Consider the following 16,058-nt stretch of genomic DNA (forward strand, 5'->3'; position numbering starts at 1 on the left):
GGAGATTCTAGAGTGAGAGAAGGAGAGAGAGAGAGAGAGAGAAATGCAGCTTTTCATTTAGTTGAAAGCTAGTCCTCTCTAGCTGTGACTTAAATAGATCTATTCTTTTCTAATGCAGTTGTAAGAAGGACGAGACACATTTTTATCTAGTATGTTTTATTTTACAATAATTCATGTCTTATTTGTGTGCAATTATCTTTAGAGTAATGGGTAATTTATTTTCTGAGAACATCTTCTCATTTTATCTTTGTACATTTAGAATGCCTTTTAAATGAATGTGTCTAACAGACATCATAAAACTGACTGACCATCTGACTTCTATGTGCATTTTAAGAGACACTTGGATGACTGTTAATATAGCAAATGTAGATGGACTGATATATTTACTTTATTTATTACTGTACATTTAAACAAGCAGAACCATTTATTTTAATGGCACAGGGATTTTTATTATGAGTCGACGGAGGATATCGTGCAAGGATCTGGGACTAGTTGATTACCAGGCATGGCTCTACAAGAAAAAGGAAAAAGGACCTTTCATTGGCAACAAATGGAAAAAGTTCTGGTTCGTGCTGAAGGGGTCATCATTATACTGGTACAGCAGCCAATTGGTGAGTACAATAAACTCCTAACTATGTGTGAGTGACTAAGCAGGGACTACTGGCACTGGGAAGGAAAGGGTTGGGGCAGATCTGAAGTGTAATCTGGAGATGTATAAATGATCAGGCTAATTTAGTTTTTGTTCAGCCTTAAGATTTCTTGCAAAATGAGCAAATGCTAGAAACTTGCTGCCACATTTTTTGGTTCTGCAAGCACTTGTGAAACACAGTCTGTCCCTTTAAACCTGTGTGTTCTTTACAGGCGTCACTGTCATTTAAATGCTGGAAGGAATATGCCAATTTAAGAAGCTGACAGGCACACAAGGGGCAGCACACTTCTCATGTTCTCAACTGAACTAATTGCTTAATTTTAATAAGGGGACTTGCTTATTTCCCCCACCTCCAGTTTGAACCTTGCTTGACCTGTCTTTTACTCTCCTTTTGATATTGTTGTCTGATAGGAAAGCTGGTGTCAGAATTACAGCTTGGCCAGCTCATTATGGTGTTATCTCTTGTCTTTCTGTTGTCACATCCAGTGTCTGTAACTAAACTGTCGTGTGTTTTGTTAATTTGTAACCTGCTGCTCTGTACACGGCACTTCAACTCAAGAGTCAGCTTTCAGTTCAGAGGATGAACTTTCCCTAAAAGAGCCTTTCTATTTATGACAATACTCTGCTTTCCCCAGACGTTCCCTCTTCTGTTACAATGTGAATGGGAAGCAGCCTATGATGGAGACAATGAGCAGTCCCTGGATTTTGGTGATCAAGTGAAATAAAAAATAATTAGAAATAAAAAAATGTGTCACGGTAGCAGAGATTAAATACTGCATAATTGCCTTTCTATTGGCATGGTCAGGCGATCTATACTGCAACCAATCGCCCAGAGCCAGTCCTGTTTAGCTAAGATGCTTTACCTGGATGTTTAATGAAAGATTATGGCTTGCGTGCAAAGGCACTGTGTGTACTGAAGAATGAATACACCTGTTTTAGCCTTTGTTGTGACCCTACTTGATTAGGCAGGGCTAGCATCTTGCATTTACTGACCTGAAGGATGCAAGTTGGAGCGTTTCCCCCTCCCACTTACACCTTTTTCACTCATGTGTCCCATGGATCTGGCACAAAAGCTCTTACTGTATTTTTTTATGGACACCTGCACTGAGGGAGCCCAGAATTTGGAGGGGTCAAGGGATTAGGTGACTAGGACAGCACAGTGAATTGGAACCATGAAGTTTAATTGCTGAATAGTGAATGATTAACTTTTCTAAATGCAAATAGCTGTTCTACTGAAAAAGGGCCCAACAAGGGGTAAGATGTTACTGAAACCTTTGTTTACAATTACAACAGTAAACAGTTAAATGTGGTCTGGGATTTCTTGTCAAGTAATCACTGGCTTAGTTACATTGTAACAATTACCGTTAAAATTTTTAAAAACCTTTTATCAAAGAAAGCTGCTAAAACATTTAAAATGTAAAGTATTAAGAAAGGTTTTCATTTTAACATCCCTTTAGCTGTAGAGAGTTCTTTTATAGAGAGAAACTCCTTTCCGGGGCTCTTTTTAGATGCTATTAACTGTTCTTTTAGAGGAAAAGAGAAGACCATTGAGGTGGTTTGCAGCAGTTCTTGTTGCTGCAGTTGTCGTTGAAGTCCAAACCTTCTTTCTTTAAGATAAAAAGAAGACGGACACACAGGGCCGGCTCCAGCATTTCTGCCGCCCCAAGCAAAAAAAAAAGAAGAAAAAAAAAAAAAGCCACGATCACAATCGCGACCGGCGGCAGCAATTGGGGGAAAAAAAAAAAAAGCCGCGATCGGCGGCGGCAATTTGGCGGCAGGTCCTTCGCTCCTAGAGGGAGTGAGGGCCTGCCGCCCCCGAATTGCCGCACGTGCCGCCCCTCTCCCTTGGCCGCCCCAAGCACCTGCTTGTTAAGCTGGTGCCTGGAGCCGGCCCTGCGGACACACGAGGAGAGAAGAATAACAAAGATAGAAAATGCAGCTCCTGACTCTGCTGTTGAATCTGACTTTCAGCCTTGAGCAACAGAGGGTCCTGTGGCACCTTTAAGACTAACAGAAGTCTTAAAGGTGCACTTGCATCTGAAGAAGTGAGGTTCTTACCCACGAAAGCTTATGCTCCCAATACTTCTGTTAGTCTTAAAGGTGCCACAGGACCCTCTGTTGCTTTTTACAGATTCAGACTAACACGGCTACCCCTCTGATACTTTCAGCCTTGTTACTGGAGAGACATGGGCATAGCAGAGCTTTATCAGCCACTCTGAGACATGTCAGACTTGGCCTGCTAAACAGAATCTTTTTGGACAGAAAGTAAAAGGAAAGAGAGAGATTAGGGTGACCAGATGTCCCGATTTTATAGGGACAGTCCCGATATTTGAGGCTTTGTCTTCTATGGGTGCCTGTTACCTTCCACCCCCTGTCCCGATTTTTCACACTTGCTCTCTGGTCACCCTAAGAGAGATAGGAAAGAGGAAAAATAAGACTGGGAAGGAAATTGACATGAAGGAGCGAAATGCAAATCTCACATAGCAGGTGGAGGTGGCGATATCATCAGTTTCCTTTCCCTGGCTTGCTCTGTTCAGGTCTCTCTCTTAGGATCAGGATGATGAAGGCCCAATGGTATAATGGTAGATTCTGGGGTCCGAGGAGATGATGCAGATGGAAGCCATGGTGATAAAGTTGTCTCCTTCCGGTCCATGTCCCACACTCCTGATTGTAACTGAGTGACCCCCCAGATAGACCATGTCCAAAAAGGGGTGGCTACCTTATTTAGTTAACCATTCAAAACACAATTCAGTGATTTCAACTATAAACATTTCCTCCCATTTTGAGACTCTTTCAGCTCATTGTCATAACAATCTGCAGCTTTATGCCAGGAGCCTGGAAGACCCCTCATCACCGTTGTTTTAATGTAAGCAATCCAGTTTGTACTGGTCCATTTGTCTCCACCTTTTCTTGATTTTATAAACAATTTTAAGTAACAGGCTGAGTTGGACTATTGTTACCGTGGCCTACTTAAAGTACAGGCCTCTGCCCAACGTAGTTCTAGACAGTGCTCAGCAGCATCACACCAACGAAAAGGTGTCAAAGGAAGAGGAAGGCTTTATTGCTTACCTTTATTAGATCAAAGCCATCCCAGGTGCAGTTTGATTAATTTCAGCGCAGTTACCCTAGGGCTGTATTTGGCCCATCGTATTTTATAGCTTAGTGAATATTTCCACCTCTTCATTGATGTTTAGAAATGCTTGTTAATGCCTTGGTCACTTAATCACTCCTGCTCCTAAATGCTAGTGCCTGAAGCGGAATAAAGATGCAGTGTTGTGGACCAGCATATAATAAGATTCTGCTGGTTTCTTATTGACTTGCTGAAAGATATTATGGACCCAATTCACCTGCATGACACCAATTTTTATACTGATGCAATTATATTACCGTCAGTGGAGTTAATCCTGATTTACCTCAGTGCAACTGACATAAGAATTGGGCTCTGTATGTTTTAAAGATCATTAGAATATTCTGTAGTTTCAACAATGTGGGGAGATCAGCTGCTGTATGTCAGGCTGGGAGGATGCAGCAGAAGTGGAAGTCACTTTCCACTTTAGCATCTAAACACTCAACTCAGATTACTATAAAAAAGGGCCTATAAATATAGATCCTCTTAGACATTGAGACACTAGTGAAGAGTGGGGACACACTAGTGAAGAGTGGTGGGGGAGGAATCAAGCTGAGGTCAGAAGAATGAATTAAGTCCGTGACCTTGGCTATCTGTGGTTCTGTATGACCACTTTCTTTATTTTAAGAAGCAAGGTTTTTTTTAGCTTTCTGTAGATGCTACAGTCAACCAGATACTGACAACGGTAGCACAGCAACAGCAGTATGGTGTTGATGGCCTTTTTCTAGTAAGGCTGGAGAAATATCAGAATCCACATTTATATTTTCTCAAGTTTTAGGGTGGGTATTCTCCACCATCCCCAGTGGATTGCATGCTCTTGATTAAATCTATCCTAGGGCCTCAGAAGCTCTGGAACTTTTTGTAGGTCTGGCTATTGTGCTCAAACCTTGAGTCTTCCATAGAAGAGGGAATGGGAAACGAATGCATTCATGTCTCACCAACAGTGTAACAGAAGACAGCAGCTGGGCAATCTCAACAGGAACAGTTTCAGAGTTGTGACCTTAATAAAAAAGGAAGCACCTTGGGAGAAGGAAACTGAGAAGGATCTGATGGGGTTGAAAGGTGTGAATGAGAATTGATTTGGGAGTAAGTGGGGCAATTTTAATAAGTTAGTCTGATAAGCTCCAAAATGTCTGAATGCGTATCCAGACTGAACTCCAGACATCTTTGAGAGTCACTGTTTGCTAGTCTCTAGTTCCCTCTTTTTGTTGCTATTCTGTACAGATGGATGCTTCTAAACTGAACATTTAGAAAGTACATCATCAGTTTCTGCCTTCCCCAAGCAGTTTTAGTTCTAGTCTGGAGCATTCATACTGAAACCTTGTGAGTGGGGCGTTACTTCTGCATGGAAGGAAAAAAATGAACACAAATAATTCTGGTGCTAAACTCCTGTTTCATCTCATGTCTGTCTCACATGTGCACTTGTGATTCATTTGAAAGTGGGAAACCAATCAACTGTTTGTTGTGTATCTCTAGGATTACTTGTGTGACTTCCAGTGGATGGACAAAAATTGCAAGTTCCCTTCTATAGCAATGCACATTGTTCAAAGTCTTGATCTCTAACACTGCTTCATGAGGAATCAGCTTAGAAAAATCTTCTGATGAATACAATAAAAGGGGGTTCAGGGGATGATGGACTCAATATTTATCCTTAAGTCTTGCTCTAACTAATTGTGTTTAAACTGTGCTCATCAGACCCCTTGGCACTGTCAAAAAGTCATTGAATTCTGCTGACTGTTGAACTATGAGGTTCCTTGCAGGCCTGGATAAACATTACAAAAATTATCCACAACTGGCAATCTTAGGATTTATCAAAGAAGCAGAGCATTGAGTAGACATGGAGGTTGAACTTCTCACTCATGCCTACAAATGGTCCCCCCCCAGCCACAACTGAAGCACGCTGATGAGGCCACAGAAACCAGTTTGTGCTGTCAGTGTTCTGCTGTTCTGTGGATGAAGTGACAACTTCAATCTCCAGTGCTATCAATTTCACACCTTTCCCCCGATTCCTTATGTTCTCTTAAAAGTTAAAACTAAATTGTGACCTGGGGTAGATCTCACTGGAAATGCCAAGGTCAGGGCAGGCTACAAAAGAGAGAGCAGATACTCCCAAGACTGGTCGATAACACTGAAGTTAAACTCCCCAACCAGTCACAAACTGTGTTTCTGATTCCCCACACCGGTTATCAAGAAGCAAAAAAGAAATCACACAACCTTCTTTATTGCATTCCAGTTCTCTGGCTGCCAGCCAGCACCTAGGTCCAGTACAGTGAGAAGTTATTTTAAAAAATGTTCTTCTGACTCCTAAGGGTCAGTCACATTACCAGGTCAATATAGGTTTGGATCTTACCCAAAATACCACGCTGCCAGCCAATCCTTTAGTGTCTAAAACTAAAGGTTTATTATAAAGAAAAAACAAGAAGAGAGATGTTAAATGGTAAAACAGTCACATACGTAGAAAGACTCCAAAATCCATATATCAAGTTCCAATACTGATTGGTGTGTTTGCTGGCTTGAAAGTCCCTCTGGAACACATTCAGAGCTTGGATGGGTCATTCAGTCCTTTGTTCAGAGCTTCAGTTTGTAGCAAAGTCCCCCAGAGGTAAGAAGCAAGATTGAAGACAAGAAGCAGGACTGAAGACAAAATGGAGAAGATGCAGCTGCTTTTTATAGTCTTTTGCCATGAGGCCTGTGCTTCCCTTGTCCCAAACACAAGCTGCCCAGCACATGGCTTGGAAACTTTACAGTTCTGTCCATAGGCATGTCCTGCATGCCTTGCTGAGTCACAAGGTGTATCTGCCGTCTCTTAATGGGTCAGCTGTCTGATGGTCCTTAATGGGCCATCAAGCAGGCTAGGTACTGCTGAAACTGTCTGGGGGTGTCACCCAGAAGCATAGCACAAGTTTTGAAATACAGACATACATACATATCTGTAACCCATAATACAAAGATGATACAAACATAAACAAGATTATCATATTTGGCAAATTATAACATTTTTTCAGATATCTTACAGGGCATATCTGGCACAACTCATTGCAATTTTACAATATTGATATTCATAATATCCTCAAGTATCCCCCAGATTCCATACAGTATCACATAAATAACATATAAAAAATAAATATAAGAATCCAAAACTGTAGATGAGGGTATACAACCTATTAAAGTAAATGGTAAAGTGGCTTAGTATCTTTCACTGGGATCCTGTGTTTTGTGTCTATCACAAATATAGTTGGTTGAAATCTTTTGAATGAAAAGGGTTTTTTTTGGTTAAAATTGGTCCGTTTTTTAAAAAAGCTTTCAAAAAAGTTGGCATCAGTGAGCCAGTTTTTGTGTTTTGCGATAAATCTAGAGACATTTTTAATCAAAATACTTTTCAAGATTTTTATAGATATTTTTTGTTTGCCTAAAACTGAAATGATTAATAATAAATTGCTTTAAAATCGCAAAACATTAAAACTAAAAAACAAATGGGTTTATTTCAAACCCATTGAAATGAATATTATACATTTAAATGGGTATTATATTACTGTTTAACAGTGCAATTAATTGCAATCATTTTTGTAATCTCGCAATTAATTGCAATTATTTTTTTAAATCATTTGATAGCTTAAAAATTTTGAAATTTTTCACAAACCAACTATAGTCACTGACTTTTCAGCAAGATGGCTGCTTCCAATACTAGGGTCTAACACACCAGTGATAATTTAAAAAAAAAATGCACGTCCCAGTTTATTCATGATGACACATCTTGATTTGTGAACTTTCAAACTATTGGGCAGTTTTCCTTTATACCTAGGGCAATCCATCTTAAAACCACAATGTAACAGTTTGTTCTCACTTTTTGAACATCCTGCTGTAAAGGTAGATCAGAGTTCTTTTAATTTGAATCCTTCATGGCCATCTTGAGATATTACAACAAGATCATAGAGAAGCTTGACCCTATCCTTATGAAATTAATAATGGTACATTTAAAATCATGTTAGAAAATAATTCTTGAGACAAATGATAAGGGCTTATGACTTTCACAGAATTTTCAGCTTTTAAAATGCCATTCCATTCCAAAAAATTACTATAAAAATGGCACCTTTACTTCACATATCTGCTCCCTGTGCTTATTTAGAATCCTATTTGTTGATTTCTGTGACAACAATAAGATTTTACTGGTTTTTACGCATGCTAATATTGTGGAGCCAACACAGCTATCACAACTCTGTTCTCAGTTATACCTGCTGCATGTCTTGAGATTGCAATGAAGATACCAGGTCTAGTTTATATAGCTGTCAATTTAAAACAGAAACAAAACAAAACAAAGCAAAAACAGAAACAAAAAAAAAATACAAAACAAACAACAACAAACAAACAACCCCTCGCCCCCTCCCCCGCCAATAGCATGTCCAACTTGCAAATGAATCAAATATGATGCGGAAATTATGAAATCACAATGAACATGGAACCCTAACATGCACTTACACTTTGATCCTGAAAAGTGCTGAGCACTGTTGTTCCACTCCAGCAAAGCATTTAAGCACCTACTTAACGTTAAGAACATGAATAGTCATGTGTCTTCAGTTGGACTGAATCACATGCTTAGTTGAAGCACCTGTGTTTAAGTGCACTGTTGTATTGAGGCTGTAAGTATCCATCTTCCTAAATGACTGAGGGGAAAGATTCCCTTTAAAACTGAGTGGCCCACAGTGGAATGAAAAGTGTAACCTGAAAAATCCCAAAATTAGACTTACAGCTATATACTACACTTGTTATAGAGATGCACCCTCTGTAGATGAATGAAAAGGGCTAACAAATTTATTAGAGCATAAGCTTTCGTGGACTACAGCCCACTTCTTCGGATGCATATAGAATGGAACATATATATAATTCTATATGCATCCGAAGAAGTGGGCTGTAGTCCACGAAAGCTTATGCTCTAATAAATTTGTTAGTCTCTAAGGTGCCACAAGTACTCCTGTTCTTCTTTTTGCGGATACAGACTAACACGGCTGTTACTCTGAAACCACTTCCCTTGGTAGCTAATTACAATGGCTAATCATCCTCACCGTTAAAAAAACAACAGTGCCTTATTTCTAATTTGTATTTAGCTGGCTTCAACTTCCAGTCACTGGTTTTTGTTATACCTTTCTCTGCTAGATTAAAGAGTCTAATACCTGGTATATCATGCCTGTGAAGGTACTTATACACTGTAATCAAATAATCTCTAAATCTTCTTTTTGATAAAATAAACAGATTGAGCTTTAAATCTCTCGCTGTCAGGCATTTTGTCCAGCCCTCAATTCATTTTTGGCTCTTCTCTGAACCCTCTCCAATTTTTCAACATCCTTTAAAAATGGTAAAATGTGTATTAGGATGACTCTGAATGCCTTGGATTTGCATTCATTTTCAGTAATGGCAAACTTTACCACCAAGTAGTATCTTGTTGATCCCTCAAGGAAGATATAAAAACATATACTATGGTAATGTGCATTTTTCTTCTTCTTCTTCTTCTTCTTCTTCTTCTATAAATGGAGATATATATTATGTGCTGCCAAAGAGCCACCTGGTGTTGCAAAGTTCATTGGTTCTTTAAATTTCAGTTCGTTGGTGTGTGGGTAGGACTGGCGGTGGGGGGTATAAGGGATGTTCCTTTTTAAAAAGATCATCTTAATCTCAATTTCTAAAATTGTATAGCTAGATTGGGGGTGGATGGAGTGGAGAAACCAGCATTGTGGGTGTACCTTTCCAGTCCAATGGTGCATTTAATAACAGCTGTTTCAATGATATACTAGGCACCACATGGAGCACTTGTCTGTGTTGGCATTTGTTTTTGTAAGCTTTTACTGGGAAGAGAAATGTAGATGTAGTCTGTTTACTGTACTTAGCTCAGGAGGTAACCAAGCTTTCAGTACTCTAACCCTGCATAACTTGTTCTCTTCCCTTAGTACCATCAGTAGCCAAACCGTGGAAGGCACTTTCCTGGAATTCCTCTTTCTCTTATTGGCTTTCCTTTACTTTTCCATTCATTTACTGTAGCTGCTGCTAGATTGAAAGCATTAGTTCAGGGTGTTGTTTATCCTATTTTAAATATGATGCGATTTTAGTAAAATTCTCTCCTACGCTTTATTTTTCCTTTTTTTAAAAACTTCTGATCTCCAGCTTGCTATTAATTTAACTTAATTACATTTCAACATGTGAAACATAAAAGAAAGCCTAACCCAGTCTCTCGGCACCCTTGACAGATAATTAAAATTATAATCCAGAGAAGACAAAAAACAACAGTAGCAAACCAACAACATTTCTCACTGCAGAAGAAGCCAGTCCACAAAACTGCAATTTCCTCACCTCCTATGATTAACCTCATTGCTTCCTCTGCACTTAATTTCTCAATCAATGTCTTCAGTCGCTCTAGTTTAAATCTTTGACGTATAAAAATGTGAGACTATTCTTGGCTAATCTCCTCCTTTTTATAGTTTCTTCAAATTCACACACAAACAATGTTGTTTGAGATGCTGTCAGTCTTCTGCATCTCTGCTCCATCTGAATTATCCCTGCTCTTTGAAATATCTTTAGATCGCTCATCTGCTTTTCACGTGTACGTTTTCAGAATTATAATGTGGTAGGGTTGAGGGGGAGGGACAAAAATGAGTAGTTCAGGAATTAATATTTCTAATCTTTTGTGAAAGAACACATCCATATTTTCCCCACGCATACAGATGCAGGTTCTTATTTGTCTGCATCACTGCCATGCATAGGAGGGGAAGGGTTCAGGTCTATAGTGATTGAGCAGGATGCACAGGTGAATGAAGACAGATGTGGGGATGGATTTCAGCAGCAGGCCGCAACTTTATTAACTCAAATCTGGGGAGGGGCGCCTTGTCCGTCCTTCCTCAGTACCCCTGTGTTTCACATACCAGGCATTTAACCGGGTCCAGGATGAGCATTTCTAAAAATTCCACCTGTAAATGCTTTAATTAATGAATTAATTATACCTGCAAATCAGATATTTAGATGTCTAAATTGCACTGGCAATGTTGTGGGTGAATAAAGGAAGCCTTGGAAAGCTGGCTCTTTATTTTAGCAAGGTATACTAAGCAGTGTTGCACTGAATGTCAAACCAGCTCAAGTGCTTACCACCTCTGAGTCTCTAATGGCCATATCTGAAAAGAGGATATAGTCCTCACTCCTACTGACCTATATTGACATTAATCTTCACCTCAAATGAGAAGAGGCTTCTGTTTTTTGGAGCTGAAGGTTAAGAGTTCAGTTTCCCATGCTGTATACATGAGGTTTGGCTGATGACTTTGTTCATGTACAGCAGTGTCTGCATGTGATCACTGATCATTACAAAGGGAGCTGCATTCCCCTAGTGCCTCCTCTAATTTAGTCCTGTTCAGACCTGAGGCTAAATTTTGCTTTTGGAGCTTGTATCCATAGCTGACCCTACGGACCAGGGTGTGACTTTGTGTGACAAATCCTGAATATGAGTCAATGCATGGTTGCTCCAGACGGGGGAGTAATCTTCCCTAACCCTATACTAGGTGCAGATTCCATCCCCTGCTGTGCCAGTTCACCTGTGCTGCTTGGTTCTTGGGGGTGTGGAGCAAAAGCTATGCCCACACCCTGCTCATGTGCACAGGAGGCAGAGTAGTGTCACCACCATCACAATGAGATAGGAATCCCATGCAGGGTTTCTGATTCCCCAACATGCAGTCACATAAAAGTCAGTCCTATCTGGCTCCTTGCAGTAGAAATGTATATGCATGGAATAAAAGGTTGTCGGGAATTAATGTAACCCTTGGTCAGCAGTGTCCCCCACTGGAGCCTGGGTTAATGCCAGTGACGTATTTTGTTGCAGGCTGAGAAAGCTGAAGGATTCATCAACCTGCCAGACTTCACTGTGGACCGAGCGAGTGAATGCAAGAAAAAGTAGTAAGTTTGTCACTCAGCCCCATGCTTGGCTGAATAAAGCTTTTACACGCCAAAAGCTACATTTGAATTTGGTGGAGGTCAATGAAAAGGGATGGAGATCAGAAATGTCATGAATAGACTATCTGAAGAACTTCTGAGTTTCTTACTTTCACCATGACTGGGCTTAACTTTTGCGCAAAGAATAGCTAGTTTTGTGTGTTTGACATTGCCTGGAAAATTATTCTTATTATTATTTTTACTTTATTTTGTTTTGTTTTATTTTCCTGATATGCCTTTTGCTCACTACGCCTCCTGTGTATTGCCGCCCTATCTGGACTGAGCAGCTAGCCTTCCCCAGAGAACCCTGGCATGGGATTTATGCATTTTTAGGAGTTGTGGAAAGTGAATTTGGTGCACTCTTGTAAAGATAAAATCTATGGTATGCAGAGTCATAATACTCTATTAAACAACAAATATGTCTTTATGCCAAGGGCTTTCTTTCTACTGGTATCCAAATGAGAACACTCTTGATTAGCTACCTTTTCTTAACTGGGAGGGTTAATAATGATATAAATAATATTGCTGTGTATTAACAGGGATTATTCTTTAGATTAGATTACTGCAATGAATTCTTTGGGATATGCCTGAGGATCACATAGACATCTCTGCTTATTCAGGACATGACAGCTTACTTACTTAGCAGCATAAACTGACTGATATATTACTACAGTCAGGGCTGGAGTTAGGGGCAGGTGACCCAGGTGAATGCCTGGAATGCCAGGCTTGGGGGGCACCAGGCTCAAGATGCTGTTTTTGTTGTTAGTGACAAAAGGGAAAATAGAAGTAAAATGTTTCAGGTATTCCGTATATAGATTCACTTTAAACTAACCTGCTGGAATGTTCTTTGCAGAATCTCATGGAACCTTCCAGACTTTCTGAGAACTACATTTTCTTTGAACCTTCTAGAATGTTGTCAGCCATACTATATAAGGGGAGGGGCATCAACAGTCAGTCAGTGAGATATAAGAACAAAGTGAAGTGAAATGAAAGCCCAGGACTAGGGTTAATATTCTAATACTGTCACCTACTGTAACACTATTTAATACTGGTCCACCCAGTGCACAGTTCAGTTTCTTGATATTAGTACATTTCAGTTATTCTTAAAATTAAAAGGTTTCTATAAGATTCAAGGAAACATTTTTTTTCTTATTTGCTTACATATGACATGAATAAATACAGATTTACAGATTCTAGCGTGCAAATTTATCATCTTATATGACAGGGACAAGTCATGCATGCAGTCTTGAAAAGGGCTACAAATGCAATAAAAAATAAGGTATTCAAAATTTTAACAAATGGAGGGGGGTAGGGGTGCCGAAGATGCTCCTTGCCTGGGGCACCATTTTATCTAGAGCCGGCCCTGACCACCGTGCTCCATACGCTGCACTGGCTTCCAGATGCTTCTAAATGCAGTTCAAGGATTTGGTTTTTAATCTATAAAACATTACATGGTTTTATCCTGGCTTTTAAGAGAATGCCTTCCTCCCTATGCTCTATCCCCACATTTTTCTTGAGGCACACTTGCTGGCAGGCCTGTTACTTGAATTCTTGAGGAACAGAGGTAAAATGAGTACGAGAGTACGAGAGTCTATGGCTCCAGAGTTCCCTGTTGGTTTCTCAGAGCCCTTGTTTGCTGAGCTACATAACACACAGCAAGTGTTGACTGTTGCCTTTGGCTTCAATGGACCATTTGCAATGGTAAGCATGATAGATAGTGTTTGCAAATGAGGGGCTCTAGGTGCCTAAGGTTAGGGGCTCAAGTATGAAATGTTCAATCGTAAGTCACAGGGTGTGGTTACATTCCCTGACTGGCTGCGAATACTCTTATTTGCAAATTCAATGTTTGCTTTCTGTGGATATTCTCCAATTAATTTCCAACGGGTTGTTTCAGTGATCATTTCGGACAGAAATTGGTTTGGTAGAATATTTGCAATAAAACACAAAAAGGCTGCAAACAGTCAATGAATTCATCTAAAAATTGGAATGAATGTTACCAGAAACTTTTGAAGTATTCTCCCAGTTCTAATTATCACATATGGGGGACCTGCTATGATCTTATTTTCAAAATGCAGAAATTAGCATAATTTGCTTTATTATTTAAATTATGTGAGAACAATAATCTCCTTTCTAGAGTTTGGTGCATATAATTAGAAAGCTACCTAATAACATGTAGGAAGAAGGGCATATAAAGTTGTGCCCTTTTAAAAATGGTGAGATGTCTTAAATGAAAAAATCATAGGTATTTTGAGAAAAGGTGCCCCATGATCTGCTTAGGCTTCCTGAAATCCTCTAGTTATCCACAGAACAGAGATAAAACTGGCTGTAGAAATGTACATTTCTTCTGTTTTAACTTACCAGTGTGTTTCAACTAGCTAGTTCAGTCTCTATTGCTGTATAGTTCTTCATTGTAGCTGCCACTTATTCACACAGTTGATGATGGGTGTTTATGTGGATACTTGCCTGCAGTATTTGGACTGAGTTCAATTCATTTTATATAAGCCACCAAACAACCATCGAATGGAATCAACTTTCAATGCAGTCCTGTGGGCAGATTCCAGTCCTGTTGGCCCCCCAGTCCTTCACTAGAAGGCAACTTTATTGCTTTTCTGAAACAGGCTGATTTTCTTTTTTGGGGGCAACAGAACAGAGGTGAATTGAGATGAATTCTTGGTATGTGAGCATCCAGAATTGGAAACTTTTTTCTTTAGCCGGCACATCTTTCTTGTGATACTTTAGTGCTTATTCCAAGCATGTACCATTGTTGGTTTGTTAGAGGGCAGCTAATATCATTATAACATTTATTTTCACAAGTACGCCTCTACCTCGATATAACGCAACCCGATATAACACGAATTTGGATATAACGCGGTAAAGCAGTGCTCCGGGTGGGTGGGGCTGCGCACTTCGGTGGATCAAAGCAAGTTCAATATAACGTGGTTTCACCTATAACGCAGTAAGATTTTTTGGCTCCTGAGGACAGCATTATATCGAGGTAGAGGTGTATCTTTTTTACTCCCTTCTCTTCACCAAAAGGGTGTACAAATCAGGAGGCCATAAAATGACACTAATAGACTAGAAATATGTTAGTAGTTTTTTTCTTCTGAAAATGTCCTTTCAGTCCTGGAGCTCCTCTTATCTATCTCAAACCAATGTTCTTTGTATCTTTGCTAAAATGACAGACCTATAAAATTCCAAAAATGGTACAGAATTTGGAGGAAAGAAATACATTTCTTGATGGATAACTTGGTCTGCATTAATAGAATGGGGTGTACAAAGGTGTTATGCTTTGGATAATTTGCTCACACAATTTCATTGTTTTTTCCTACCTAAATTAACTTTTCTTCTATGTGTGTGTGTGTGTGTGTGTGTGTGTGTGTGTGTGTGCATTGTTGTTGTTTTTTTCTTGAAGTGCTATTAAGGTCAGCCACCCACAGATCAAGACATTTTATTTTGCAGCAGAGAATGTGGAGGAAATGAATAGGTAAGTAACAGCAACTGAATATCTCTATCCTTGCCCACCATCTTAGAACCATTGCTTTGTTTGCATGTTGGTTCTTTACTTATCAAGTAGTAGTTGTGATTCAAGAGTATGTGATTGTTGTGATTCAAGAGTGCTGTTTTTGTTTTTCTTGCTGATGCAGTGGTTATCTTCCAGGTAAATGTAAGATAAAACACCCTGCTCTAGTGGTGGCTGTTTTAAAACATGCCAATTTAATTAAGATATTATGGAGTGGAAATATTTGCTCCATAGTTAAGGTTAAGTTAGGATCCCATTATAAGGCCAATTTTCAATAAGTCCGCCAATGTTTCATAAAAATAAATCAATATTCCTAAAGTTCTCATAAATCAGCAAATCCACAAAGATTAACTCTGACCCTTGAATTTAGGCCTTTAAAATATGGCATGTATTGTGAATTATGAATTGTCTGACAAATCTTAATGTACATTATATAATACAAACTGAAATTTCTTATCCAACCTTACAGAGTAAGGTACGGTACGATAGGGCATACAGTAATTTAATATTGGCCTTGATTTTTTAAGCCATTATGAAATTTACTTAACTGCAGTTTGCAGAAAATCTTTCTTGAGGATTGCGTGAGATACCCCTGCATAGGATCAGAGTTAATCTTTGTGGATTTGTTGATTTATGAGAACTTAATTTCTCAGTGTTGTATTAATACTAATGTTTTCCATGGAAATGTATTATAAACAAAAGTCACACATGCATAAAACTAGAGTGAGCGGTATCTGCCTTCTTGGTCCTAGTCCTGAAACTGTTTACACTTGTCCCACTGAACTCGTTGGGACTATTCA

The 16,058-nt window shown here is 39.3% G+C and overlaps 1 protein-coding gene across 4 annotated transcripts in view; it reads left to right on the top strand.

The window, feature by feature from the left end:
• IPCEF1 (interaction protein for cytohesin exchange factors 1) overlaps positions 1-16,058 on the top strand; it is a 116,577-nt gene that overhangs the window by 65,008 nt on the left and 35,511 nt on the right. For all 4 annotated transcript variants that reach the window (XM_054022294.1, XM_054022296.1, XM_054022295.1 and 1 more), the window contains 3 exons: positions 442-611; positions 11,629-11,702; positions 15,151-15,222. In XM_054022294.1, coding sequence (XP_053878269.1) covers positions 442-611; positions 11,629-11,702; positions 15,151-15,222 — 316 coding nt within the window. The remainder of the gene's footprint in view (positions 1-441; positions 612-11,628; positions 11,703-15,150; positions 15,223-16,058) is intronic.

Source organism: Malaclemys terrapin, chromosome 3 (genome assembly GCF_027887155.1).
Source record: "Malaclemys terrapin pileata isolate rMalTer1 chromosome 3, rMalTer1.hap1, whole genome shotgun sequence".
Lineage (NCBI taxonomy): Eukaryota > Metazoa > Chordata > Testudines > Emydidae > Malaclemys > Malaclemys terrapin.